Source organism: Scyliorhinus canicula, chromosome 1 (assembly GCF_902713615.1).
Source record: "Scyliorhinus canicula chromosome 1, sScyCan1.1, whole genome shotgun sequence".
Lineage (NCBI taxonomy): Eukaryota > Metazoa > Chordata > Chondrichthyes > Carcharhiniformes > Scyliorhinidae > Scyliorhinus > Scyliorhinus canicula.
The window spans coordinates 216290156-216317296 of record NC_052146.1 but is presented as its reverse complement, the minus strand read 5'-3'; the positions used below and the strand labels follow the sequence as shown (position 1 = coordinate 216317296).

At 45.9% G+C, this 27141-nt stretch overlaps 1 protein-coding gene across 3 annotated transcripts in view; it reads left to right on the top strand.

The window, feature by feature from the left end:
• LOC119971655 (actin-related protein 2) overlaps window positions 1-27141 on the top strand; it is a 59474-nt gene that overhangs the window by 15875 nt on the left and 16458 nt on the right. For all 3 annotated transcript variants that reach the window (XM_038807499.1, XM_038807508.1, XM_038807517.1), the window contains 2 exons: window positions 4130-4345; window positions 9793-9865. In XM_038807499.1, coding sequence (XP_038663427.1) covers window positions 4130-4345; window positions 9793-9865 — 289 coding nt within the window. The remainder of the gene's footprint in view (window positions 1-4129; window positions 4346-9792; window positions 9866-27141) is intronic.

The following is a 27141-nucleotide window of genomic DNA, read 5'->3' as shown; positions in this document are numbered from 1 at the left end:
CCCTGCCGAATGCCTCCTCCCAAAGAGCAGAATTATTACAGAGTAAAAGGAGGCCATTTGACCCATTGTGTCTGCACCGGTTCTCCAAACGACCATCATGACTTGGTGCCATTCCTTGCCTTTTCCCTGAATCCATGCATTGGAAAAGGACCTGGGAGTAGGCAGCATGATAAGTCATTCAGCTATGGAGCGCTGTTGGGATTTCATAGGGGTGTGGTGGGCATGTAGAGGATAGCCGCATGCATGACTCTTCCTAAAGCTGAAAACTTCTTCCTCAAACTCTTGCGTAATCCAAGGTTTAAAAAAAACAGGTCGAGGATCTAAAGCACTTGTGAAATTCACTTAAAATCAGTTCAGGTAAGAGAATTCTTGCAAAAAGGTGGCCGTTTAAAGATATGTTTATATGCTATGAATGCACCAATAAAATAATGTCATAAAAGTGGTAGACCGAGCTTAGCACCTGCAAAGCCTTTTCTAATCTGCCCAGCAAGTATTGGGGAGCTGAGCAGCTTATCAAAACAGTTGGGCTGGTCATTAGAAGGGCTAGTCATTCTGCGTTATGGCCATGTCTTTCCTCTTGACCATTTGCAGGCCAGAAACCCAAGAATAAACAATAGTGAATGGAACAGGTTAGCCTAAATGAAGGAGGTGGTGGTTGATAAATGAAACACCTGTAAAATAAGTCTCTTTCTTGTTAAAAGAACATTTAGACCTGCCATTATTTCATGCTGACTGTTGGAACATTAAATTCCATTTTGGTAAGGCTCCTGAATAAAATAAGTAATAATTTTCTGTCTTTAAAAATTGCAATAAACCTGTTTAGGTTATTAGTATTGCACACTGCAGCATGAATTTGCCGCAATACCTTTATTTTGCTTTGAAGCATGTATTTGAACTGAATTTATCCATGTTTTTATGTGTGTAGGTGATAGCATTTGGTTGTTTGGGGCTTAAAATTAGCATTCCCCTGGATGCAAGTACTTTGCCCATTCTTTCAGTGACAATGGAATGCTGGCTGCTCGGGTGGAGGAGTTGATACATTCCTGTATAAATGCAGATTCATTTTGTTGTGGGCCAACTAGCAAAGAAGTATTGTACCTGTTTTATCCAAAATTTATGCTACACATTTGTGTATGCTGTGTTTGAGACTTGCATTGGTGAGATGATTTTTTTTTTCTTAAAGGTGGTTTAATTGTGTATTTTACTTTACAGTTCCGTCACTAATTCCAGAATTGAATGTATTTGCCTAAAACTGATTGCATGTATTTAATGGATCGCTTCAAAATTTGATGAATGCTTTCCTTCCGTTCATCAATTTAATCAGAATCCAAGTTAAAATCTGACTCGGTTTGTGTGCTCATTTTGTGGCCATGAAGTGCTTTCTAGTTTGTGCTAGTCAATATTTGGACATCCATTAAACTGTTTGAGCATGACTGGTTGTTCATTTTTGCTTCCCGTACTGTGCTTAAATGCAGAACCTTTCGTACAGGCAGTCTGCAAATTGTCGTCAGCAAATAGCAATGTATCCAGTGCAAGTACTGTATCAACTTTGTCAGTTGGTTCTACCAATGCCGTGCGCATAGCTTGCATTTCAAGTCCTTTGGCGAGAAAACAGATGGAAGGAAAACTCTTTATACTACATTTCTTGCTTTTGTCTAAGATCTCTGTTATGGAATAGCTCTGTTGAACAGTTGTTTTGTATTTTCATACTCCCATCCGTACAGTATCAATAAGCCCATTCTTGTCCACTCAGATATAAAGATGCACAATCATGTAGGATGGAATACAATGCAAAATACTGTCCCATAGCCATCGACTGCCCCCCCCCCCCCGCCCCACTCAAATCCCCCTCAACATCTGCCTGCCATTTTAAAAACAAAAATTTTTATTCTCCATTTTCACCGTTTCCTCATTCACACCCCACCCACAAACGGTAACAAATACAAAATCAATCCCCTTAACAATAACAACGATCCCATCCTCCCACCACCCCAAACAACGGCCCACCTGTCAATATATGCATCCAATAAAACAAACCCTCCCACGGTGGAAACAAAAAACAAAGGCGAAAAAGAGAAAGGAGTCTGGGATCATCCATGGTCACCCTAGAGTCCACTCTCGCGCTCTCTCTCTCCCTTCTTCTCTCCCCCTCTCCCCCCCCCCCCCCCCCCCCCCCGCCCCCGCCAAAACGGCGTCCAACCTCGGTTCCTGGTATACACGTATACCAGCTCCAGCCCACCGCACCACCCACTTCTGTTTGGCCCAGCACAGGAAGCACAAAGTCACTACTCTTGGCGGCTCGCCCGCCTTTGGTACAGGCCTCCACGACCGATCAGCCCGATCCAGTTCATATCGGGAGGGATCCTCCCCCTGCCCCAATAGTTTCGCCAGCATAGCGGCAAAATACTCCATCGACCTCGGCCCTTCAACTCCTTCGGGCAGCCCCACAATCCTCAAATTCTGTCGCCTGGATCTGTTTTCCAGCTCTTCCAATTTTCCTTGCAGATCCTTGTTCACTTCCATCACCTTCCTCATCTCCTTCCCCATCGAGGTAAGTTGATCACCGTGCTGCGACACTGTCTCCTCCACTTCCTTCAGCACCCCCCCATGCGCCCGCACCTCCGCCACTGCGCTCGCCACCGCTGTCGTCACCGGGGAAATCACCTCCTCCACCAGCACACTCAAAACCTCCCTCATCGCCTCCATGTGTTTTGTAAACTGCCTTTCGAATTCTGCAGCCATCACCTTGGTTATTTCTTCAGCTTTAAGCAATGCGGCCTCCCCTGGTGCTCCAGCCTCCTTGTTCCCTGGTGACACCGTGGTGACCTCTGCAATCCCCGACGGGCCTTCGGCTCCATTTTTAACGGCCGTTTTCAATACTGACCCTTGACATCTTCTGCAGTGCCTCCTCTGCGCCTTCTCTGTGCCTTTGACGCCTCCGTGGACCCTGGGACCGGGCTTAAAGCCCCGAAAATGCCGTTCCCGAATGGGAGCCCTCTGTTGCGCGGTCGCCTCCTGCCTGCCGTCACCGGAAGTCCTCCTGCTGCCTGCCTTTTAATGTGCATCTGTTATTTGTACTCTAGCAAACAACTTGTCCCAGTTTATACAAGCTTACAAACTGATTGAGACCACAGGAATTTCACCTTGAGATCGCTTTCAAGACTCTCTTACCAACATTGTCATGTAGAAGGATTGATGATCTCAATCAGGACAGCAGTGGGAAAATTGGAGTTGATATTGACCAGGAATGGAGAGAAATAGGCTAGCGGTTTTCCCATTTGTTGCTGTCAAACAATCTCTGAATGCTTATGGACACAGAGACACCGAGATTGTATCGATTTTGTTTTGAAAGTCGTTACACTCCTGATGTAAACCATTTCCTCCTAAATGTGAAAAGGAATTCTGGGTATTGTGTGTTTTGTAACATCAGGGAAAAATAAATGAAAATAAACCAAGTTTTCCATTAAAAATAACTGAATATGCCTGATGTTAATACTAAGAGAATTCAAATATTTTGTGCAAGAGTATTTTGCTTAATGGACCTTTGATTAACATATGTTTTGTAAATATTTTGGTTTGATTTGCAACTTGTTTGAGTTCAGTGCAGTTGTAATCACTGATGGATTTACCTGCTTCCATTTTAACCACTGCGACCCATTGTCAACTTCAATGGTAGCTCTATTCCTGGGATCTTTATCATGGACCAAGCTGTTTTCAGCCATGATCTCCTCACCCACGGCCCTACTTCGTGCTGTGCCTATCTCCAAAAGACATTTCTCCTTGTGTGCTGCCCCTCATTCATTCGAAACTGCACTCATCACCCTGTCACAAAGAAAGCTTTCCAGACCCCCTTCCTTGCAAGTGGGCACTATGTTTCCTCTCCAAAGTTTGCAAAACTTTCTTGGTTTTTCAGAGGTAAAATTATCCAACTGAGCACTTTACTCAACAAGTTCATTGAGCCAATAACCTGCCCAGTGCATCTTTATTTTGCTGTATTTCCTTAAAATTCTTGTTCTCTGAATATCCTGGTGGTTTTGTTTTGTTTTTTAAGTTGGGCTTTCTTTATTCTTGAACGTTATTGATGGTGACCTCAGTCTGGAGTTTATCATCTTTCATTTTCTTTTCACAGGATCTGATGGTGGGTGATGAAGCCAGTGAGTTGCGTTCTATGTTAGAGGTTAACTATCCGATGGAAAATGGCATTGTTCGAAACTGGGATGACATGAAGCATCTGTGGGATTACACATTTGGCCCTGAGAAATTAGATGTAGATTCCAAGAATTGCAAGATTCTTCTAACTGAGCCACCAATGAACCCCACAAAAAATAGAGAAAAGATAATAGAGGTAAGAATGTTTGAGAAATGCTGATTTTTGAGAAAAACCTGGATTTCAGGGAGATGGGAAAAACAATTGACATGTTTCCGAGGCTCTTTTTCTGCCTCTCTAATGGCTGTTAGCACAATAAATATCTGGCTTCATCTGGACTCAAAGGCTCTACTTAGAATTTGCCGAGGGACTTTTAGCACCTCAAGATATTTCTTCATATTGACCAATTACAATCTCATTGAGGCGAAAAGTCAGTTCAGATGTTGAGCATACAGTCAGTTCATAATTTCAAAAAAAGTATGGTTGTTTTTCACAGGTTACAGATTTTAACATCTAAATTGGAAGGGTTAAACTATTTGTCAGCTCCACTTGATGGATTAACCTTTTCCAAAGCCCTCTTTGTGCTGATTTTTAAAAAGGAAATTGCTTAAGTTAAGTTAAATGTTGTGCAACAATTGGGTGTGTGTGTGTGGTGAAGGTACTTGGGAAGCTGATTGGAATGACTGACTGGGTGCGAGCCTCCAGTGTAAACTCTGTAAACAAGCTTTTGACCCAGCTTCATTCGTTCATTGAAAACAGGATTTTTTTTCCAGATTCACGTTGGTGCATTTCCTCCCTGTTAACTTGAGCTTATGAATATGAAATTTAAGCTGATTGAGTCGATGTTGAAAATTGTGACGTAATTTCTGTGCAGGCAGTTAACCCAGGAGGTTGCATATTGTCTGAGGGAATCGGGAAAACAACTTAGCTGGTTTATCCGACCGGCTCCCATCACAGAGATTTTGGGAATGATCTTGGTCATGTCACTGTGGGCTTGGTTTATTTATCAAGCCAAAAATAGTTTGGAATGCTCTGAAATTTGATCTATGTTTGCACAGTAACTAGTCCAGTTAGCCAGTCTCGTGTATTAATTTTGAGAACAGAGAGCAGTGTATTATGGTTTTGGTATTGTTAACCTTTATGAGACGTTTACCCACATCACCAATTTATTTAATTATAATCACGTGTATGTATTCATTGGTACAGAACTATATAGTTCCAAAATGTGAGTTACGACACCTGATGGTATAGTGGGCCGATTGTTTGGCGCCTCTGCTCTTGAGAGCAATGGTGACTGTTGACAGTCGACTCTGGTCGGGGAACTAATTTTTAAAAAATCACCAAATGGTTAGCCAACCTGACCACTTTTGCTACTCATTGTTGAATTCAGTGGTCTTGTTGATTGGGGGTTTCCATGGAGTGCTTGTAGTGGATGCACTTTGTGCTCGGAGGTGGCGTTAATGTGTAGTGTAGTGGTTGGTGGGGCAGTTCTGTAACTGGCGTTGAGGATCCGTTACAGACTTGGCACAATTCTTAGCTCTTGAGGTCCCATCAAAGCCGTAAATGTTTGTGGACATTGGTGCCCACTCCACTCAACAACACTCACTTCGTTCCAAATGTCCTCCTTGTGCCTGCAAGCATTGCAGTGATATCAGAGTGGGTGCAGCTGCTGACTAATGTTTGCCATTTGGTGCATGTGTCTTGAGCAGTGCGATAGCTGGGCTTTTGCCTGACTGATCTGAGTATTGAAGGAGGCAGAACCTCACTGGGTTTTTTCATGAATGATTAACTTGTGCATCAGAAATAGTTTTCATGCTGAAGAAAAGTAGCAGTGATGTGGTTCTTGTATAGAAGACTCAAAATCAATGAATTATGAATCAGAATTTGTGCTGCTCTTTCATTTTGAGTGAAATGACGCTTGCCTTTCTTTGATCGGCTGCTAGATTTTTCACACTTGTCACCTCTGAGACTCGGAATATTGGGTTAAGTTAGATTTGCACTTGCAGCAACTTCTGTTCCCCTATCATCCCTGTGCTCACTGACCTTCATTGGCTCCTGGTCAAGCAATGTATTGATTTTAAAATTCTCATCATCAGAAAATACCAGCTTTGACAAAGAGTCATCCAAACTCTCAATATGAGCTCCCTCCTCCTCCCCCCTCGGATGCTGACAGACCTGCTGAGATTGTCCAGTATTTTCTGTTTTTGTTTCCAGTTCCAGCACCCGCAGTAATTTGCTTTCATATTAAAATTCTTGCACGGTGGTTAGCACTGCTGCCTCACGGCGCTGAGGACCTGGGTTCGATCCTGGCTACGGGTCACTGTCGCGTGGGGTTTGCAGATTCTCCCCGTGTTTGTGTGGGTCTCACCCCCACAACCCAAAGATGTGCAGGGTAGGTGAATTGGCCACGCTAAGTTGCCCCTTAATTGAAAATTAAAATTGGATACTTTAAATTTATTTTTTTAAATATTAAAATTCTTAGCCTTGTTTTTAAACCTTCCATGGCCTCGCCCCTCCTCTGAAAACTCCCCCAGCTATACAATCCTCCAGAATATTAATTCTGGCCTCTTTTGCACTTTAAACTGCCCCACCACTGGTCTTGCTTTCAGCCGCCTGGACCCAAAGCTCTGGAATTTTCACCCCACGCCCCTCCCTTCTTACCTTGCTGAAGACACGCTCCCTGAAACCTACCTCTTTGATCAAGCTTCTCTGATCACATTTGTCAAACTCATTGCAAAGTTCTTCTCAATGCCATTCTAGCATGTCTCATCAGCCATTGACCAGTGGCATTGGGAATTTGTGTATGCCGGAAGTATTTGAGCTCTCTGAACAACCTTTTGTCCCCCAAGACATGGTTGGGTAGGACCAGCTTTTCATTTGAGTCATAACTGAACAGGGATTTGTTCAGTCCTTGGAAAGCAGCTGAACATTATTTGTGGCAGACTGGTTCAGCAGGAGGATATTCTGTGAGCAGGGCCTTGTTCTTAATCACATCCACTTGTCTGGTTTCTACTCGAGTATCCTGGAGAAGGTGGTGGACACCTCACGGGCAGGGTGTTGTTGCACACTTTGTTTTGGAGGAACTTGGAGCTGAGATGGGGTTTGCTGCATCAACACCACCTGCCTATGAATCTCATTTTCCAGTGTGAAATCTGTACATCATTCACATGGAAAATCTGTTCAATAAATATGACAAAAGTGTTGAAGATCGATCTAAGCGTTCTGTAGTCTGCGATGTTGAGAAATATAACAATAGTGCAATAATTGTTGGCAACTTGAATTTGTTTAGCTAACTAAGATTTTGTTAATTAAGATGAGATGTCCTGTATGTGCTCCAGACGAGCTTAGTAACAACATTTCACATTGAGTTACATTGGGTGATCTTGGAACAAGTGTCCTTAAACGTGGTCAAGGAGGGAGGATTTAAGGAGTGTCTTAAAGGATTCGAAAGATAGCGAGTTTCAGGGATGGAATTCCAGAGTTTGGGGCTGAGACAACTGGAGGCACATATGCCAATGGTGGAGCAATGAAAATTGGTAATGCAGCAGAACTGTGAACGAGCTGCTGATGTTCAGCTTGCTATTTTTGTCCTTGTTCAGGAGGTCCACGCTCAGTGCTTGGACTGGCTGGCACTGCAATGTATCATTGCTCACCAACTCATGCATTCAACTGAGCATTTTCCTGCTGTTTAACATTGATGTCAGACAATTTCAGGTTGTGCTTGAGCAGTTTCTTTTCTGTTGCCAACCTGACTTCCCCTCTTACTATTCCAGCTTGCTGAACATGATCCTCTGTGACAATGGGTTATTCTGTGCAGTTGACAGTCTCTGACTGTGCAAAATGTGCTACATCAGCAGGGACTGGCTTAGGGTGGTTTAGACCTACTTGAGGAACTCTGGTTCATAATTTTGTTTTAACGGTTGATAAGCCTTCAGTATTGAAGAAGGAACTTGTCAAACTTGCTGGATATGACAGCAATAATATGTCTGAGAATCTGATGCGTCAAGTATCCAAAGCAGTTTCTGCTTGATTCGGAGATTAACCCATGTTAGTTCCAGCTGTGGCATCTTTTTAAAAAAATAAATTTAAGAGTACCCAATTAAGGGGCAAATTAGCGTGACCAATCCACTTACACGCCACATCTTTTGGGTTGTGGGGGCGAAACCGACGCAAACACAGGGAGAATGTGCAAACTCCACACGGACAGTGACCCAGAGCCGGGATCGAACCTGGGACCTCGACGCTGTGAGGCAGGAATCCTAACCACTGTGCTCCCCCCAGGTGTGGCATCTTGGTCTTTCAGTCATACAGCTAGTTGAATTCATTACCGTTCCTTGTGCATTATTTAACAATATGCCATATAATGAGTGAATCACTTAATGTTTATCTCAGTATTATCTTTTTAAAAAATAAATTTAAGAGTACCCAATTCATTTTTTTTCCAATTAAGGACAATTTAGTGTGGCCAATTCACCTATCCTGCACATCTTTGGGTTGTGGGGGTGAGACCTATTCAGACACCAGGAGAATGTTCAAACTCCACACAGACAAGGGGCAGGGATTGAACATGGGCCCTTGGCGCCATGAGGTTGCAGTGCTAACCACTGCGCCACCATGCCGCTCGAGGCAGCAGTGCTAACCACAGTGCCACCATGCTGCCCTGTGACGTTCATATCATTAATCTGGGCAGGTTAGAAAGGAGAAAACTATTCACACAGGTGAAATATTCGAGAATGAGGGGACACCGATTTTAACATTATTGGCAAAAGCAATGTACAAAATGTTTTCACACGGCATGTGGTTAGGGTCTAGAATACAATGTGGTGGAGGCAGCTTTAACCCGCTTTTCCCATGTTTAATGGTTGTGATATGTGAACGTGATTGTTCCATCTTCCTCCTTGCATCACAACCAGTATAGCAAAGCACTGGCACAGTATTGCTCCCAGGAACTGGATCTTTGAGTTAAAATTGTTGGGATGCAGGGCTGACAGATTATTTGTGTTAAGTGGCATTAGACTGCGGAGTTAGTTGTTGGCTGGCGTAGTCATGATGGGCCGAATAGCCTCACTAGATGCAGAAAATTAGTGATTGCATGATTCAGAATTCCTGCTCTCTAATTTTAGAATTGGATACACATTGTGGACAAATCCTGAAATAACTCCTTCCCTGTTACATGCTTTTTAAAGCAGAGTTGCATGCAAATCAAAGCCCAGGCCTTTATGCTGCAACAAATACAATATGGACTAAATTATGTCTGCACAAAGTGTTACAGAGAGGAGTTTCAGCATCTCACCATAGTCCATATTTGAGTTACTATGAGTGAAAATCATCACAGTCCAACCTTGAAGGACCTGAGCAATTGTATTTTCCCCACTGGCTGAGCTGCCCAAACAGAACAATGATCTGAGGTCAGGAGGAAAAGTGGGCGTGCTTCTTTCAATTTTCAAGTGCAGCTTCAAGCAAGGGTAGATTGCCGAAAACATTTTAGAAATATATACAAGTCAGACAGGAAAGTACGAGGAACCTTGTATGCGTATGGGTGTGTTATACTTATTGGCTGTTGGTCAATTGGTTTAAAAATGTAGGAGGGATAAGATGGATGGAAAACTGAGGCTGGCTAACTTACAAATTCTTCTTTGTTTCAGGTGATGTTTGAAACATACCAATTTAGTGGAGTCTACATTGCTATTCAAGCTGTACTCACACTGTATGCTCAAGGTATGTATGCCTGCCATCCAGTTGAATTGGGAGAAATAAAGTTAAATTAAGATGAAGTGTAATATGTAGCTTGATTTTAAAAAAAATAAAATTTTTAAAAATCAATTTAAAGTACCCAATTCATTTATTTTCCAAATAAGGGACAATTTAGTGTGGCCAAACCACCTACCCTGCACATCTTTGGGAAGTGGGGGTGAGACCCACGCGGACACTGGGAGAATATGCAAAATGCATACGGACAGCGATCCAGGGCTGGGATTGAACCGGGTCCTTAGCACTGTGAGGCAGCAGTGCTTGCCACTGTGTCGCCCTGTAGCTTGAGGCTAAAGGATCGAAAGTTGTTTCAAAATTAGAATGTCGTTGATCAGACTAAGCCTATCCGTTGAAAACTTTGCTTGCAGATCTCTTGTGGAATTTGAGAAAGTTGGAGGGTGCAGTCTATCACTCATAGCTATGTTTCTGCCAACAGCATTGTGTCCAATGAATATAATTGCCTGCGACAACTTTCTGTTGTATCAGCTTTGAATACGATAATCTACCCTTTATCTTCATGTTCCAAAATGCTACAATGGATGGAAGATATCCTCTAGAATGAATATACAAGAATTAAAAATGACTATTTGTCGAATCTCAGTAAAATATTCAAGTCATACATTTTGCTATGTAGCCAGGTTAAAAGTGGGATACCACATTAAAGGAAGGGAATCATCCAATGTAGTTGTGAAATGTAAAAATCTAAATTTATAATGAACAGCATTGGTTAATTAGAAGAGGGCTTTTTAAAAAAAAAAGTCTATAAATAAAAAGGATATGGGTTGGCGGGTATGAAACGGGCGGCCTCAGTGTTCTGGAAGTTTAACATGGGTTGGGGATTGTGATTGGTAAGGAGAGGTGTTGAGACCCATAGTTGACCACTGAGCAATGGTTTTGAACTAGCGTAACTGAAAATAGAAATGTTGTCTAACGACAGTTTAAATTTTCAATCTCCCCGTTTAGATAGAAAAGGTAACAAACAGGATGTTGGAAAAAACATTTGTGTACTTGGTGGTGGGATAGTAGGTGTCTTGAGGTTGGTTTGTTTTTCTCCCTGGGATTGGGAGGAGGGGGCTCCCGGTAGGGGCTGCCGCACTAGTAAACAGAGTCCGGCTAGTGGACGGGAGTGTGGTGAGGGAGGGGGCTGTCGAAGTCTGGTTGAGCAGGTTCTGGGGGGCATGAAAGGAAGAGTGAGGAGATCGAAGGATTTCACATGTTTGAGGTTAGCACTGTTGCTTCAGGGTCCCAGGTTCGATTCCAGCTTGGGTCACTGTCTGTCCAGAGTCTGCACTTCTCCTGTGTCGTTCTGGGTTTCCTCCAGGTGCTCCGGTTTCCTCCCACAGTCCAAAGTGCTGTTGGGTAATTTGGACATTCTGAATTCTCCCTGTGTATCCGAACAGGCACCAGAATGTGGCAACTAGGGGCTTTTGCAGTGTTCATGTAAGCCTACTTGTGACAATAATAAATATTATTATTATAATAAAGGCTGATGTAGTGATGCTACAAGAGACAGACCTGAAGCTGAAAGATCAGGTGAAGCTTGGGAAGGGTTTGGTGAGTCAGATGTTTCACTCTGGGTTTGACAGTAGGGCTTGGGGTGCAGTACTACTGGTAGACAAGAGAATACGATTCCAGATGGAGAAGGTGGTGGCAGATTAGGGGGGCAGGTATGTAGTGGTGACAGGCATTTTGGAGAGTAGGTTGGTGACATTACTGTGAGCATACAGTCCCAACTGGGACGATGCGGGGGTGGAAAGAAGGTGTTGGGTGCCATCCTCGACCTGGGTAACCATGAGCTGATAGTAGTGGGAGATTGGAACATGGTATTGGATCCGAAGGTGGACAAGTTCTAGCCGTGCTTGCTATCCCAATCGTTGGGGACAGAAAACTCAAAAGCTTTGGCTGGACTTATGGGGGAGTTAGGAGGGGTACATCTAGGAAGTCCCTACGTCCAGCAGTACGAGAGTTTTCTTTTTTTTCTCCCTGGTGCACAAGGTGTACTCAAGAATTTACTTTTTTGTAATGGGAAAAGTGCTATTGGCTGGAATTCAGATCTGAGTACTTGCCAATCGTGATTCCAGATCATGCCCCACACTGGATGGATGTGGGACTGGAAAAAGTAGCTCTGAGACCGGACTGGAGAATGGATGTGGGTTACTAGCAGCCCGCAGCTTCTATTAGAAGATTTAGAAACGTGATTGAGGAGTGTGTAATGTTTAATTGTAAATGGGAGTTGTAATCGGATGTCTGGGAGGCATTGAAGGTAGTAACGGGTGAAGTGATCTTGTTAAAGACCATGGAAGGTAGGGCGGAGAGGGAAGAACGTCATAAACTGATAGATTTTGGAAGTAGATGGGAAGCTCACTGAGGGCGCAGACCCGGGTCTCCTGGTTAAGAGGAAGGAGCTACAAGCGAGGTTCGATCACCTGTCCAGCTAAGAAAGGCGGAAGGGACGGTATAAGAGTATGGGGAGAAGGCAGGCTGCATGGTGGTGGGCCAACTCCGAAGGGAGGTAGCAGACGGGGAGGTAGTTCGGACACGGAATAAGACTGGAAGTTGGTGGTGGCTTCGGAGCAGGTTAATGACGTTTTTGTAGACTTTTATAAAGACTTGCATAGATCGGAACGTCCAGAGGAGGATCGGGCGAGAGTAATTTCTTGGATGAGTTGGAGTACCCGAGGTTGGGGGAAAGAAGGTAGGGTGGATTTAGAGGAGCCAGTGAGGGTGCAAGAAGTGAATGAGGTAATTGGGAAGATGCAGGCGGGGAAAGCGGCAGGGCCCGACCACTTCCCAGTGAATTGTGTAAAAAATGTGAAGACAAGCTTGCTCCACTGATGGGCATGTTCGAGGATGCGGATGGCCAGGGGTGTCTTGCCACAAACAATGGGACAGGCCTCCATCTCGTTGCTGCTAAAGGAAGGTAAGGACCTGGCGGAATGTGGGTCATTTAGCTCCATTTCACTGCTGAATGTACTTGTCAAAATTTTGGCGAAGGTGTTAGCATTGAGGCTGAAGGGGTGTCTCCCGAAGGTGATTGGGGCGCACCAGACGGGGTTTGTTAAGGGAATGTAGTTGTTTCCAAATGTGAGGAGGTTGCTGAATGTGGTCCTCTCCCCAGCAGAGGGAAGGGAGACAGAAGTTGTGGTGGTGGATGCAGAGAAGGCATTTGACCGGGGGGTTATCTGATGGCAGTATTGGAGAGGTTTGGGATCGGGCCAAAGTTTGGGGCATGGGTGCGTCTGCTATATAAGGAACCAAAGGCTAGTCTGTGTATGAATAATTTGAATTCAGGATATTTTGCATTGCATCGGGGTACGAGGCAGGGGTGCCCATGTCTTCTCTTCCTCCTCTTTTTTTCCCCCCCACCCCCCTTTGTTTGCATTGACTACAGAAACCTTGGCCATTTCTGTAAGGAGCTTGGGGTTGTGGAAGGGGATAGTGAGAGGTGGGGTAGAACATAGGGTGTCTCTGTATGCAGATGATCTCCTGTACTTTTAAGAGCTGACGGTATCGATAGGGGGGGGGGAAAGAGAGAGGGAGAGAGAGAGAGAAGAGAGAGAGAGCGATATTACAGAGAGGAAGATGAAAGGGGGGGGGGGAACTAGGCCTCCCAAATGGTTTATTATTTGGCGGCAAAGGCTGAGAAGGGAGCGGATGGTGTAAGGAGGGAAAGGCTATGTGGGTAAGGATGGAAGTGGGCTCTTGTAGGGGGTCAGTTTGCGGGCGTTAGCAACGGAACTGCTCCTAATGGCCCCAGGAAAGTATTCAGGGAGTCAGATGGTGGTGACTACACTGAGGATTTTAAGACATTTTAGGCTACACTTTAAATTGAGGACTGGGGCAGTGGAGATGCCGATTAGGGTGAATCCTGTGTTTGGCCAGGAAGGATGGATGGGAGATCTGGAGGTTGGGAAGAGACGGGTATCATTGTAATGGCGGATTTGTTTATTGCAAGTTGAGAAGACTTGGGAGAGAAACACGGATTGACAGAGGGGTTGGGTTTCTGTTATATGCAGGACCGGGACTTTGAAAGGAAAGTGTTCCCGACCTTCCCGGTAGCACCTGCTCCTTCGTTGTCGAAGTGTTGTCAGCACGGGGACTAGAGAAGGGAGTCGTCTCGGTGATTTAAGGGAAGATTCTGGAGGAGGACGAAGTATTAATGGAGGGTATTAACATGAACTGGGAAGAGGGGCTGGGGATGGCGCTTGAAGAGGACCTGTGATGTGAGGTGCTACGGAGGGTGAATGCCTCAACCTCTTGGGCGAGGCTGGGGCTGATAGAGCTGAAGGTAATGTATAGGGCTCACATCACTAAATCAAGAATGAGCAGCTATTTGTGGGGGTAGAGGATACCTGTGAGCGATGTGGGAGTGGCCCCGCAAGTCATAATCACGTATTTTTGTCCTGTCCGAAACTAGAACATTTTTGAAGATCTGTGTTCAAGTCGGTTTTGGGGGTCCTGCATGTGGGTGTGAAACCCGACCCCCTAGAAACCATTTTCAGGGTTTTGGATCAGCTCGAGCTGCAGGTGGGTGCGGGGGCGCATGTCTTAGCCTTCGCCGCGCTGATGGCTCAAAGGCGGGCTTTGTTGGGGCAGAGGTCAGCTTGCGCCTCGGCGTGACGGGTGATTTACTGGAGCTTTTGACCCGAGATAAGAAAGTTCAAACTGGGATGAAGGAGGGGTTCTACAATTGCTGAGGTTTGTTTATTATGCATTTTCAGGAATTGGTTACTGTTGATTGTGGGGGTGGGGGGACATCTTGTTTGTTTGGGGGGCAATTTGGGTGTTGTATTATGAAACCGTTGTAAATTTGTTGAATTAAAAATACTTTAAAAAAATATATATATATTTGTCAAATCTGCTGCGTCACCTGTGATGCAACCACTTACCTGCAACATCCAGCCCTGTAATCTTGCAAGAGGCAAAGCCGCCTTGCTGCTTTTAAGGAAAAATTCAAGGCTTTATGCTCCAGCTCCCTAAGACAATCAAAAAAACTGTACTTCAAATCTTCATATTCGGACTCCAGATTAGCAGGAAATATGATTCCCAAACAGAGACTAGTTTTAATAAAATAAGCTGTAGTGTGGCAGATATTTTTCCCCCAAAAAATCCATACTCTTACATCCATATTCATTAACACCAGATTCCTGATCAAAGTGGCAAATAGGATGGAAAGTTAATATCCCGATGGATGTGAATATAAATGGGCTGGAAAGCTGTGGCACAGTGGTTAGTAGTGGGCGAATGTGAGAAATTGACCAGGCTATGGCCAAAGAGCAGGATTGGGTCATGGGCTGACTGGCTGTGTATGCTGGAAGTGTCTGGGATTGCAAGGAGGGAGAGTTCTTAAATCTGAGGTGGTTGCCCTGGCTTTACAAAACAAATAAGTTTAAATATTTTTGCAATGCACTTTGGTGATTTAAGCTTAGTTTTAGGCGAATTGATTAAGTGCAGCAAGTACTGAGCATAGAAAAATGGCCAGTGTGAGTATCATTTACATCGGGTTGAAGTGGCTTCGGGTGAAATGCAGGACATCTGGAAGCTTAAAAGTCAAATAGTTAATTGACTGGGAACTGAAGCAAAGTGAGTGTCTAACAAGATAGCCAAAACAACAGATTATAATTGAGAGGAAGTGATCTTGGGCTGTACAGTACTCTGATCGAATCATACTTGGGCTGCTGTGTCTTGTTTTGAGTTACTGAAAGATTCCAGCCTCATTGAGTGGTGCAGCGAAGACCATGAAACCCATTTTTACCATTCAAGAGCTGAGAAAAGATTGGGGCGGACTTGGGATTTTATTCGTAACAGGTGATCTGATGCTATTTACAAAGTCAATCGGTAACGCTTGAAATCAAACTTTAATGTTAGGACATGGGCAGAGGTTCAAACCATTGAAAGCCAAGTTAAGGACTGATGGACGGAGACTTCCGGTGGCAGCATGTAGGTAGAGGTCGCATGTTGGGTGGCTCCTGATTTAATGCCCGGTTTCAGGGGCAGTTTTTGAACAAGCTGGCGCAGAAAGGCATAAGGAAGGTGGGGGATGTCAAAGATCCAGAAGAAAGCTGCAGGAAAGAAGGGGGTGAGCGATAGTTTGCCATCGAGTGAAAGGGTGAGCCCGGCAGGAGGAGAGATGCTGAGGCTGGATCACTGGGTGGGGCCACTCCCCTCACTGTGGAAACTCTGACCAAGGTAATGACTGAAGAATTCGAGAGGCCCCAAGCATATGGAGGCGCTGTGTAAGCAGATGGTGGCTGCACTGAAGGAGTGGGTGGGGGAGGCGATTGCCTGGTGAAGGCGGCAGAGTCAAAGACATTGGCTGAGGTTCGGGAGCAAGAGGAGAAGTTGAAGGGGGTGGAGGAGGCTCTGTCACGGCACAGTGACCAGTTCACCTGGCTGGGTGAGGAGCTGCGGAGACTAGCAAAGGGTACAGCCAAGGTGGAGGACCTGGAGAACCGGTTGAGGAAGCAGAACTTGCGAATCATGGGCCTGCCAGAGGGGGTGCAGGGCCCGAGGCCGACCGAGTACTTCACAAAGATGTTGGCAGAGTTGTTGGGGGAAGGGAAGAACCCTCCTGATGTGAGCTGGACATGGTACATTGGTCGCTCAGGCTCAAGTTGAAAGCAAACTAGCCACCAAGATCAGTTATAATCTGCTTCCATAAGTTTCACGTCAAGAAGAAGGTCCCGAGTTGGGCAAAGCAAAGGTGAGGTGAAGGTGAAGGCATTGGTATTTGAATATAACAAGACTTGACGGTGTAACTGGCGAGAAGGCGGGCGACATTCGGATGGGCGAAGGCAGCATTCTAGCAACAGTGTGAGGTTTGGTATGATCTACCTGGCGAAGCCGAGGGTGACCTACAATTCGAGGGACTTGTACTTCAAGAATTTGGAGGCGGCAGTGGCGCTCGTGAAGGCAGAAAGACTGGGATTGAGATTGGGATTTGGACTGAGGGTATGGGGACTGTGCTTAGTCTTTGTCTCTGTTTGTTTCTTCTGTATTTGTGGGGGAACAACTGGGTTTTTGGGTTAGTTTCACAGGGGAGGATAGTTTACCTTTTGTTTATAGTCTACAGTTGGTTATAATCATATTGGGCTTTGGGGAAATGGTAGTTTTCTGGGGTGCGATTTTGCACTGGTTTACATAGATACATAGAAGATAGGAGGAGGTCTTTTGACCCTTCGAGCCTGCTCCGCCATTCATCACGATCATGGCTGATCATCCAACTCAGTAGCCTAATCCTGCCTTCTCCCCATAACCTTTGATCCCATACTCCCCAAGTGCTATATCCAGCCGCCTCTTGAATATATTCAAAGTTTTTGCATCAACTACTTCCTGTGGTAATGAATTCCACAGGCTCACCACTCTTTGGATGAAGAAATGTCTCCTCATCTCTGTCCGAAATGGTTTCCCCTGAATACTCAGGCTGTGATCCCTGGTTCTGGACACACCCATCATTGGTAACCTCTTCCCTGCCTCTACCCTGTCAAGTCCTGGTAGAATTTTATAAGTCTGAGATCCCCCCCTCATTCTTCTGAACTCCAGTGAGAACAATCCCAACCTAGTCAATCTCTCCTCATATGATAGTCCTGCCATCCCTGGAATCAGTCTGATAAACCTTCGCTGCACTCCCTCTAGAGCAGGAACATCCTTCCTCAGAGAAGGAGACCAAAACTGCACACAATACTCCAATGTGACCTCACCAAGGCCCTGTACAATTGCAGCAACACATCCCTGGTTCTGTACTCTAACCTCTTGCAATGAAGGCCAAATTACCATTACCCTTCTTTACCGCCTGCTGCACCTGCATGCTTACCTTCAGCGAATGGTGCACAAGGACACCCAGGTCCCGCTGCACACTCCCCTCTCCCACTTTAAAACCATTCAGGTAGTAATCTGCCTTCCTATTTTTGCTTCCGATGTGAATAACTTCACACTTATCCAAATTATACTGCATCTACCGTTGGTTTACCCACTCTCCCAACTTGTCCAGATCTTGTTGTAGGATCCCTGCACCGTCGTTAAAATTCACCCTCCCACCTAATTTGGCATCATCTGCAAACTTTGAGATGTTACATTTTGTTCCCTCATCCAAATCATTAATGTATATTGTGAATGGCTGGGGTCCCAGCACTGATCCCTGAGGTACCCCACTGGTTACTGCCTGCCAATTTGAAAAGGACCCATTAATTCCTACTCTGTTTCCTCTCTGCCAATCAGTTTTCTATCCACCTCAATACATTTCCCCAATCCCATGCGCTTTAATTTTTTGTTTGGTTTGTTTGTTTTTGTTTTCAGGGGCTTGGTCATAGGGAAGGGGATTGGGAGGAGGGGAGCTTGAGCAGGGACTTCCCACTAGCAAACGAAGATTGGCTAGTAAATGAGTGTGTGATTGGGATGAGGGGCCGCAGTCATTGGAACCTGGCTGAATGGATTTTGATGGGCCTGGGATGTCTGAAAGGTGGGGAGATGGGATCGATACTGGGAGGTGTTTTCAAGAATAAGTGAACGGGTGAATTGTGGGAGGGGTGGGTGGGGGGGAAGAGTTCGACAGTAACAAAGGGATGGGGCAGGTCGGGCCTGAAGGGCAGGGTTGGGATTCATGGTGGTGAATAGGAAAGGTTGAGAATCCTCTCTCTCTCTCTCTCTCTCTTCCCCCCCCCCCCCCCCCCCCCCCCCCCCTCTTGAAGGGCTTAAAAACCGCTGTGGTGATGCTGCAGTGGACCCATCTGAGGGTGACCAATTGGGTGAGGCTTAGGAAGGGTTAGGTGTGTCAGGTTTTCCACTCTGGGTTCGATCGCAGGGCTTGTAGGGTAGCTGTATTGGGGGGGGGGGAAGAGGATGTTTCCAATAGTGACGGGGGTGCTAGAGGGGGGGTTTGGTGGTACTGGTGAGCGTCTATGGCCCCAACTGGAATAATGTGGGGTTTGTGAAGAGGGTACTGAGTACCATCCCGGATCTGGATATCCACTAGTTTATAGTGTAGGGGGGATTGGAATATGGGACAGATCACAGCCGTGCTCGCTGGCCCAGTCAGGGGAGCAAAGATGCCGGCTGGGTCCCTGAGGTAGATGGGAGGAGTGGACCTCTGGAGGTTCTAGCACTTTAGGGAACGGGAGTATTTGCTTTTCTCCCCGGTACACAACGTGCACTCGAGGGTAGACTTTTTCATGGTGGGGAAGGTGCTACAGGCTGGGGTTAGGAGGTCGGAGTAATCAGCAATCGTGCTTTCGGGCCATGCTCCGCATTGGTTGGATGTGGTTTTGGAGAAAGGGTTGCCCAGAGGCCGGGGTGGAGAATGGATGTGGAGTTGTTAGTGAGCGGCACGTTTGTGATAAGATTTGGAAGGTGATATAGGAATATATGGGATTTAATTGCATGGAGGAGGTTTCGCAGTCGGCTTGGGAGGCTCTGAAGGCAGTGGTGAAGGGTGAGGTGATTTTGTTCAAAGCTATGGTGGACAAGGAGGAGAGCGGCAAAAACTAGGAGATTCTGAAGGTGGATCGGAGGTATGTGAGGGGCCCCAGGTCTCGGCAATGAGGAAGGAGCCTCGGGTGAGGTTTGACCAACTGACCCAAGGAAAGCGGTGCGCCAGTTGAGAAGGGTGAGGGGGGCAGTCTACGAGCACGGGGAGAAGCCAGGGTGAATGCTGGCCAGCCAGCACAGGAGGGAGGCGGCGGCGAGGGAGATAGTTCGGATAGGGGATAAGATGGCAAAGCTGGTGGTGGCCCCGGAGCAGATTAGTCAAGTATTCAACAAGTTTTATAGGGATCTATATAGGTCTGAGCCAACGGGGGAGGGGGAATTCCTGGATGGGCTGGAGTATCCAAGACTGGGTGAGGAGGATAGAGCCAGGTTGGAGTGCTGGTGAGGGAGCAAGAGGCAATTGGGAGGATGCAGGCAGGGAAGGCGGTGGGGCCTGACGGGGTCCCAGTTGATTTTCATAAGAAATTGAAGGTTAGGTTGACGCCGCTGATGGTGGGAATGTTTGAGAATGCGATAGGTAGGAGTGTCTTGTCGCAAATGTTGGGGCAAGCTTCTATTTTGTTGCTGCTGAAGGAGGACAAGTACCCGGTGGAGTGTAGATCGTACAGGCCGATATCTCAACCGAATGTAGATGCCAAAATATGGCAACAGTGCTGGCGTCAAGGTTGGAGGGATGTCTCCTGAAGGTGATTGGGAGGACCAGACGGGGTTCATGAAGGGAAGGTAGCCGTACTTGGAGGTAATTGAATGTGGTCCTATCTTTGGCAGAGGGAAAGGAGACAGTGGTGGTGGTGGTACTGGACGTAGAGAAGATGTTCGATCGGGTAGAATGGGTTTAATTAATGGGAGTGTTGAGAGATTTGGAACATTGGGTGTCCTATGCCGATGATCTGCTGTTGTATATTTCTGAACTGAGCACGGAGATGGGGAGTATAATGGAGCTGTTCCAGAGATTCGAAACGTTCTCGGGGTATAAATTGAGGTGGTGCAGGTGGCCCGAGATTGGGGAGGACTCCGAAAATACAATTTCACTACTTTGGTAGGGAGGTTGAAGGCCAATTTGTCGAGGTGGGACAATCTCCTGGAGAGGTGGGATGTTTTGGCGATCTATGGCAGCATCCTGGAGGAGAATAGGGTGTCCATGGAGGGGATTAAGGTGAAGTGGGGGGAGGAGGAGTTGGGGGATGCTGGAAGAGGGACTGTGGTGTGCGGTGCTGCGGAGGGTGAATGTCTCGGCTTCGTGTGCGAGGCTGGGGCTCGTACAGCTGGAGGTTGTACATAAGACGCACTTCACAAAATCAAGGATGAGCCGTCTGAGGGGTGGAGGATGCCTATGAGCAATGTGCGAGGGACCCCGTGAACCATATTCATATGTTTTGGTCCTGCCCTAAGCCGGAGCGGTTTTGGAGAACAGTGTTTAGCACAATCTCAAGGGTCTCCCATATGGATGTGGAGTCCGGTCCCCTAGAAGTAATATTTGGGGTGTTGGACCGGCCCGAATTGCAGGTGTGAACGAGGGCAGATGTATTGGCCTTCGCCTCGCTGATCACTCGTAAGCGGGTGTTGTTGGGGTGGAGGTCAGTCTCTCCAGCCTGTGCCGTGGATGGCGGGGGGACTTGCTGGAGTTTTCTTGACCCTGGAGAAGGTGGTTCGAGCTGAGGGGTTCTACGGGTTTGTTCATGCACTTTTGGGAGTTGGTTACCATTGACTGAGGGGGGGAATCGCGGAGGGTTGTGGGGAGGCGTTTCCTGGGTTTGGGTGGGATTTCCTTATATATTGCTGGGATTGTTAGGTGAAAATTAGTTGAATAAAAATATTTTATTTAAAAAAAGAAAAAAGACTGATGGAAGAAAGTGTGAAACCCTACTCCAGGTTGGGATTTGATTTGATTTTGATTTGGTTGATTTATTGTCATGTACCGAAGTACAGTGAAAAGTACTTTTCTGCGGCCGAGGGAATGTATATAGTGCGTACAGAGTAAACATCAAAATAATCAACAGAGAACATTGACAAATGGCACATCGACAAAACAGTGATTGGTTACAGTGCGGAACAAGGGGCCAAACAAAGCAAATACACGAGCAAGAGCAGCATAGGGCGTCGTGAATAGTGTTCTTACAGGGAACAAATCAGTCCGAGGGAGAGTCGTTGAGTCTTGAAGCTGTTCCTATGTCTGTATGTGCAAGTCTTCAGACTTCTGTACCTTCTGCCTGATGGAAGGTTCTGGAAGAAGGCAATGCCTGGGTGGGAGGGGTCTCTGATAATGCTGTCTGCCTTTCTGAGGCAGCGGGAGGTGTAGACAGAATCAATGGGAGGACGGCACGCTTGTGTGATGCATTGGGCTGAGTTCACCACACTCTGCAGTTTCTTGCGATCTTGGACCGAGCAGTTGCCATACCAGGCTGTGATGCAGCCGGATAGGATGCTCTCTATCGCACATCTGGAGAAGTTTGTGAGAGGCGATGCAGACATGCCAAATTTCGTTAGCTTCTGCAGGAAGTAGAGATGTTGTTGGACTTTCTTGACTGTTGCATCAACGTGAGTGGACCAGGACAGACTGTTGGTGATGGTGACCCCCAGGAACTTAAAGCTATCGACCATCTCCATTTCGGAGCCATTGATGCAGACAGGAATGTGTATCGTGCTGCGCTTCCTGAAGTCGATGATCAGTTCCTTGGTCTTTCCAACATTTTAGAGGAGTGGCAGCAAAACCCTGGAATCACAAAAGAAATATGAGGATCTTTCTAGGTGAACAAACTTAATTGGGGCAAATGAATGTCATCATCCGTGTTAGTGTGTGTAATGTAATCAGTGTTCATGTGTGTAATGTCGTCTCCCGTGTTTGTGTTATTAGGAAAACAAAGGTAGTTTTAAGGGATTTATCTTTGTATTGGTGAACATTAGAAATAAGATAAGTTTTAAGTAGGTTTAATTTAATGTTTCTGTTCCTGGAAGGGTTAACCTATAGTTACATTCATGCTGGACAAAAATGTTTCTATGTGGGAGTTGGTTGGGGTGGCACGGTGACAGTGGTTCGCACTGTTGCCTCACGGTGCCAAGGACCCGGGTTCGATCCCATCTCCAGGTTACTGTCCGTGAGGAGTTTGCACATTCTCCCTGTGTCTTTATGGGTTTCGCCCCCGCAACCCAAAGATGTGCAGGGTAGGTGTATTGGCCACACTAAATTGCCCCTTAATTGGAAAAAACTAATTGGTACTTTAATTTTTTTTTTTTAAATGTGTAGGGTTTGGTTAAGTTTCAACTGTCATTCGATTCGGCTTAGCGAGGGCAATGGTGTGAACTATAAATAAACTAGCAGTGGTTGCTCAGCAATTGGGACCTTGTAAGATAGAGAAGCTTGTAAGTTTTAGTTCAACTAATTTGATTGCAATTGAATATAGGTAGTGAGAGAGAAGGAAGCTCTCGGCTTTATTAGAAGCAGTTGGTATAGAAGGCTAGAGAGGGCACATCTCTGTTTTGCTAGAACAAAAGCCATACCATGGACTACCACCAGGGTGGCACGGTAATACAGTGGTTAGCACTGTTGCTTCACAGCACCAGGGACCCAGGTTCGATTCCTGGCTTGGGTCACTGTCAGTGCGGAGTCTGCAAGTTCTCCCTATGTCTGCATGGGTTTCCTCCGGGTGCTCCAGTTTCCTTCCACAAGTCTCGAAGTCTCGGCCCACGATGTTGTGCCGAACTTTTGTCCCCGATTAAGAACAAATTAATCTACACCCCATCATTCTACCGTAATCCATGTACCTATCCAATAGCCGCTTGAAGGTCCCTAATGTTTCCGACTCAACTACTTCCACAGGCAGTGCATTCCATGCCGCCACTACTCTCTGGGTAAAGAACCTACCACTGACAACCTCCCCTATATCTTCCACCATTCACCTTAAATTTATGTCCCCTTGTAATGGTTTGTTCCATCCGAGGAAAAAGTCTCTGACTGTCTACTGTCGATTCCCCTGATCATCTTATATATTAAGTCGCCCCTCGTCCTTACCCGTTCTAATGAGAAAAGACCTAGCACCCTCAGCCTTTCCGCGTAAGACCTACTCTCCATTCCAGGAAACATCCTGGTAAATCTCTTTTGCACCTTTTCCAAAGCTTCCACATCCTTCCTAAAATGAGGTGACCAGAACTGCACACACTACTCCAAATGTGGCCTTAACAAGGTTTTGTACAGCTGCATCATCACCTCACGGCTCTTAAATTCAATCCCTCTGCTAATGAACGCTAGCACACCATAGGCCTTCTTCACAGCTCTATCCACGTGAGTGGCAACTTTCCAAGATCTATAAACATAGACCTCAAGATCTCTCTGCTCCTCCACATTGCCAAGAGCCCGACCGTTAACCCTGTATTCCGCATTCATATTTGTCCTTCCAAAATGGACAACCTCACACTTTTCAGGGTTAAACGCCATCTGCCACTTCTCAGCCCAGCTCTGCATGCTATCTATGTCTCTTTGCAGCCGACAACAGCCCTCCTCACTATCCACAACTCCACCAATCTTCGTATCGTCTGCAAATTTGCTGATCCACCCTTCAACTCCCTCATCCAAGTCATTAATGAAAATCACAAACAGCAGAGGACCCAGAACTGATTCCTGCGGTAACTGGGCTCCAGGCTGAATATTCCACCACCACTCTCTGACTTCTATTGGTTAGCCAGTTCGTTATCCAACTGGCTAAATTTCCCACTATCCCATGCCTCCTTACTTTCTGCATAAGCCTACCATGGGGAACCTTATCAAATGCCTTACTAAAATCCATGTACACCGCATCCACTGCTTTACCTTCATCCACGTGCTTGGCTCCTCCTCAAAGAATTCAATAAGACTTGAGGCAAGACCTACCCCTCTCAAATCCGTGCTGACTATCCCTAATCAAGCAGTGTCTTTCCAGATGCTCAGAAATCCTATCCCTCTGTACCCTTTCCATTACTTTGCCTACCACCGAAGTAAGACTAACTGGCCTGTAATTCCCAGGGTTATCCCTATTCCCTTTTTTTGAACAGGAGCACGACATTCGCCCTCTCTTAGCTCTCCTAATCCCTTTCTTCAGTTCCCTCCTGGCTATCTTGTATCCCTCCAGCGCCCTGTCTGAACCTTGTTTCCTCAGCCTTACATAAGTATCCTTCTTCCTCTTAACAAGACATTCAACCTCACTCGACCATCTCTTTCTTCCCTGCCTGACAGGAACATGCATATCAAGGACACATAATATCATCTGCTTGAACAAGTTCCACATTTCAATTGTGTCCTTGTCTGACAGCCTATGTTCCCAACCTATGCACTTCAGTTCTTGTCTGACAGCATTGTATTCCCCCCCCCCCCCCCCCCCCCCCCCGCAATTGTGAACCTTACCCTGTTGCACGCGCCTATCCCTCTCCATTACTAAAGTGAAAGTCACAGAATTGTGGTCACTACCTCCAAAATGCTCCCCCACTATCAAATCTATCACTTGCCCTGGTTCATTACCAAGTACCAAATCCAATATGGCCTCCCCTCTGGTCAAACAATCCACATACTGTGTTAGAAAAGCTTCCTGGACACACTGCACAAACACTACCCCATCCAAACTATTTGATCTAAAGAGTTTCCACTCAATGTTTGGGAAGTTGAAGTCACCCATGACTACTACCCTGTGACTTCTGCACCTTTCCAAAATCTGTTTCCCAATCTGTTCCTCCACATCTCTGCTGCTATTGGGGGGCCTATAGAAAACTCCCAACGGGGTGACTGCTCCTTTCCTATTTCTGACTTCAACCCATGCTACCTCAGTAGGCAGATCCTCCTCGAATTGCCTTTCTGCAGCTGTTATAGTATCTAATTAACAATGCAACCCCCCACCTCTTTTACCACCCTCCCTAATCTTATAGAAACATCTATAACCAGGAACCTCCAACAACCATTTCTGCCCCTCTTCTATCCAAGTTTCCGTGATGGCCACCACATCATAGTGCCAAGTACCGATCGATGCCTTACATTCACCCACCTTATTCCTGATGCTTCTTGCGTTGAGGTATATACACTTCAACCCATCTCCGTACCTACAAGTACACTCCTTTTGTCAGTGTTACCTTGCCGGACATGTGCCAGAATGTGCCGACGAGGGGATTTTCACAGTAACTTCATTGCAGTGTTAATGTAGGCCTACTTGTGACAATAAAGACTATTGTTATAATGGTTAAGACAACAGTGCACTGCGGCGCTGAGGATCTGGTTTCGAATCCCGGCTCTGGGTCACTATCCGTGAGGAGTTTGCACATTCTCCCCGTGTCTGCGTGGGCTTCACCCCCACAACCCAAAAGATGTGCAAGGTAGGTGGATTGGCCATGCTAAATTGCCCCTTAATTGGAAAACAATAATTGGGTACTCTAAATTTATATATATATAAAAAAAAACAGTGCAGAGATCCGAAGAACAGCTAGCTAAGGAAACTAGAGATTAAGAGCAGTTTCCAAGGAGTCTTTGGTTAAAGGTACTAGAGCACTGTTTAGTAAAGACAAGACGGAACTGAGAAAAATGTTGAGACATGGGCAGGATATCTAGTTTTGTTTTTCAGGTTTGATCTTTCAGGAAGGTTTTACCACAGCCGGTGTAATGTGGGTTGAATTAAAAATGGAAATCCGTGGCTGGAGCTCCAAGCTTGTGTAAAAGCAAACCGAAAAGGAGTGGTGTACAATCCTGGACTGGATTCTCTGATAAAAGTGGATTGGAAGCTTTCTTGAAAGTGTCATTTGAAAAACGTAGAACTTGGGGTTCAAAGTGTATTTGCCCACAGTCATCTTGTGTGTTTTAAAGGGACTTGGTGTTAGAAACCAGTGTCGATTAAGATTAGCTTTTTAATCCATGTTAATCTTTAAATCTGTGTACTTGTTAAACTAAGGGAAGGGGGGTTAAGGCGAATTTGATTATAATCCAGGGTGGCACAGTGGTTAGCACTGCTGGGTGGTGGGGAGGTGCTGAGAGTATTGTATCCCAACCCAAGGTTTCTATGTTGATTTCCCCCCCCCCCCCCCCCCCCCCCCCCCATTGTTAAAACTAATGAGCAGCCCTGTGACTCTGTTCCTCCGCATTAAAAAAAAAAGTTTTTTGAGTTGGTGTTTTGAGCTAGGGTTCCATTCTGAAATCTTCCCATCCAGTTATAACACCAGCTGGGATTGTAATGGGGCTGTTTAGCACGGGGCTAAATCGCTGGTTTGGAAAGCAGACCCAGGTAGGTCAGCAGCACGGATCGATTCCCGTAACAGCCTCCCCGAACAGGCGGCGGATGTGGCGACTCGGGGCTTTTCACAGTAACTTTATTTGAAGCCTACTTGTGACAATGAACAATTTTCATTAATTTGATTAATGGCTTGTGCAATTTTATGTGTTTTTAACCAGGATTAAATTCCACTTAAGACTTTGAGAGCATTTTTGTTTAAAAATCCATCCTTTTAAACAAACGCTGATTGGGTCGCTTGCTAATACATGCAGAATGTTAAAAGCAAGGTTCTCCTCCTGGCATCGTCTAACTCGAGCACGGAAGAAAATTGCAACGATCCCAGTTGCTCTGCTCAATCATCCATAGACTGGCACCTGACACTAAAATAACTTGTGTAGAAATTCCATTTTAAATTGGGTTAGAGATAACTTTAACATGGCGGAGAACTGGGTTAGGTTTATTTTGGATACTTGATGTAAAGTGGGTCAACCGGACTGACTCTCCAGTTGTGTGCTGGTGAAGCAGCGTTCTGATATTTCGTAA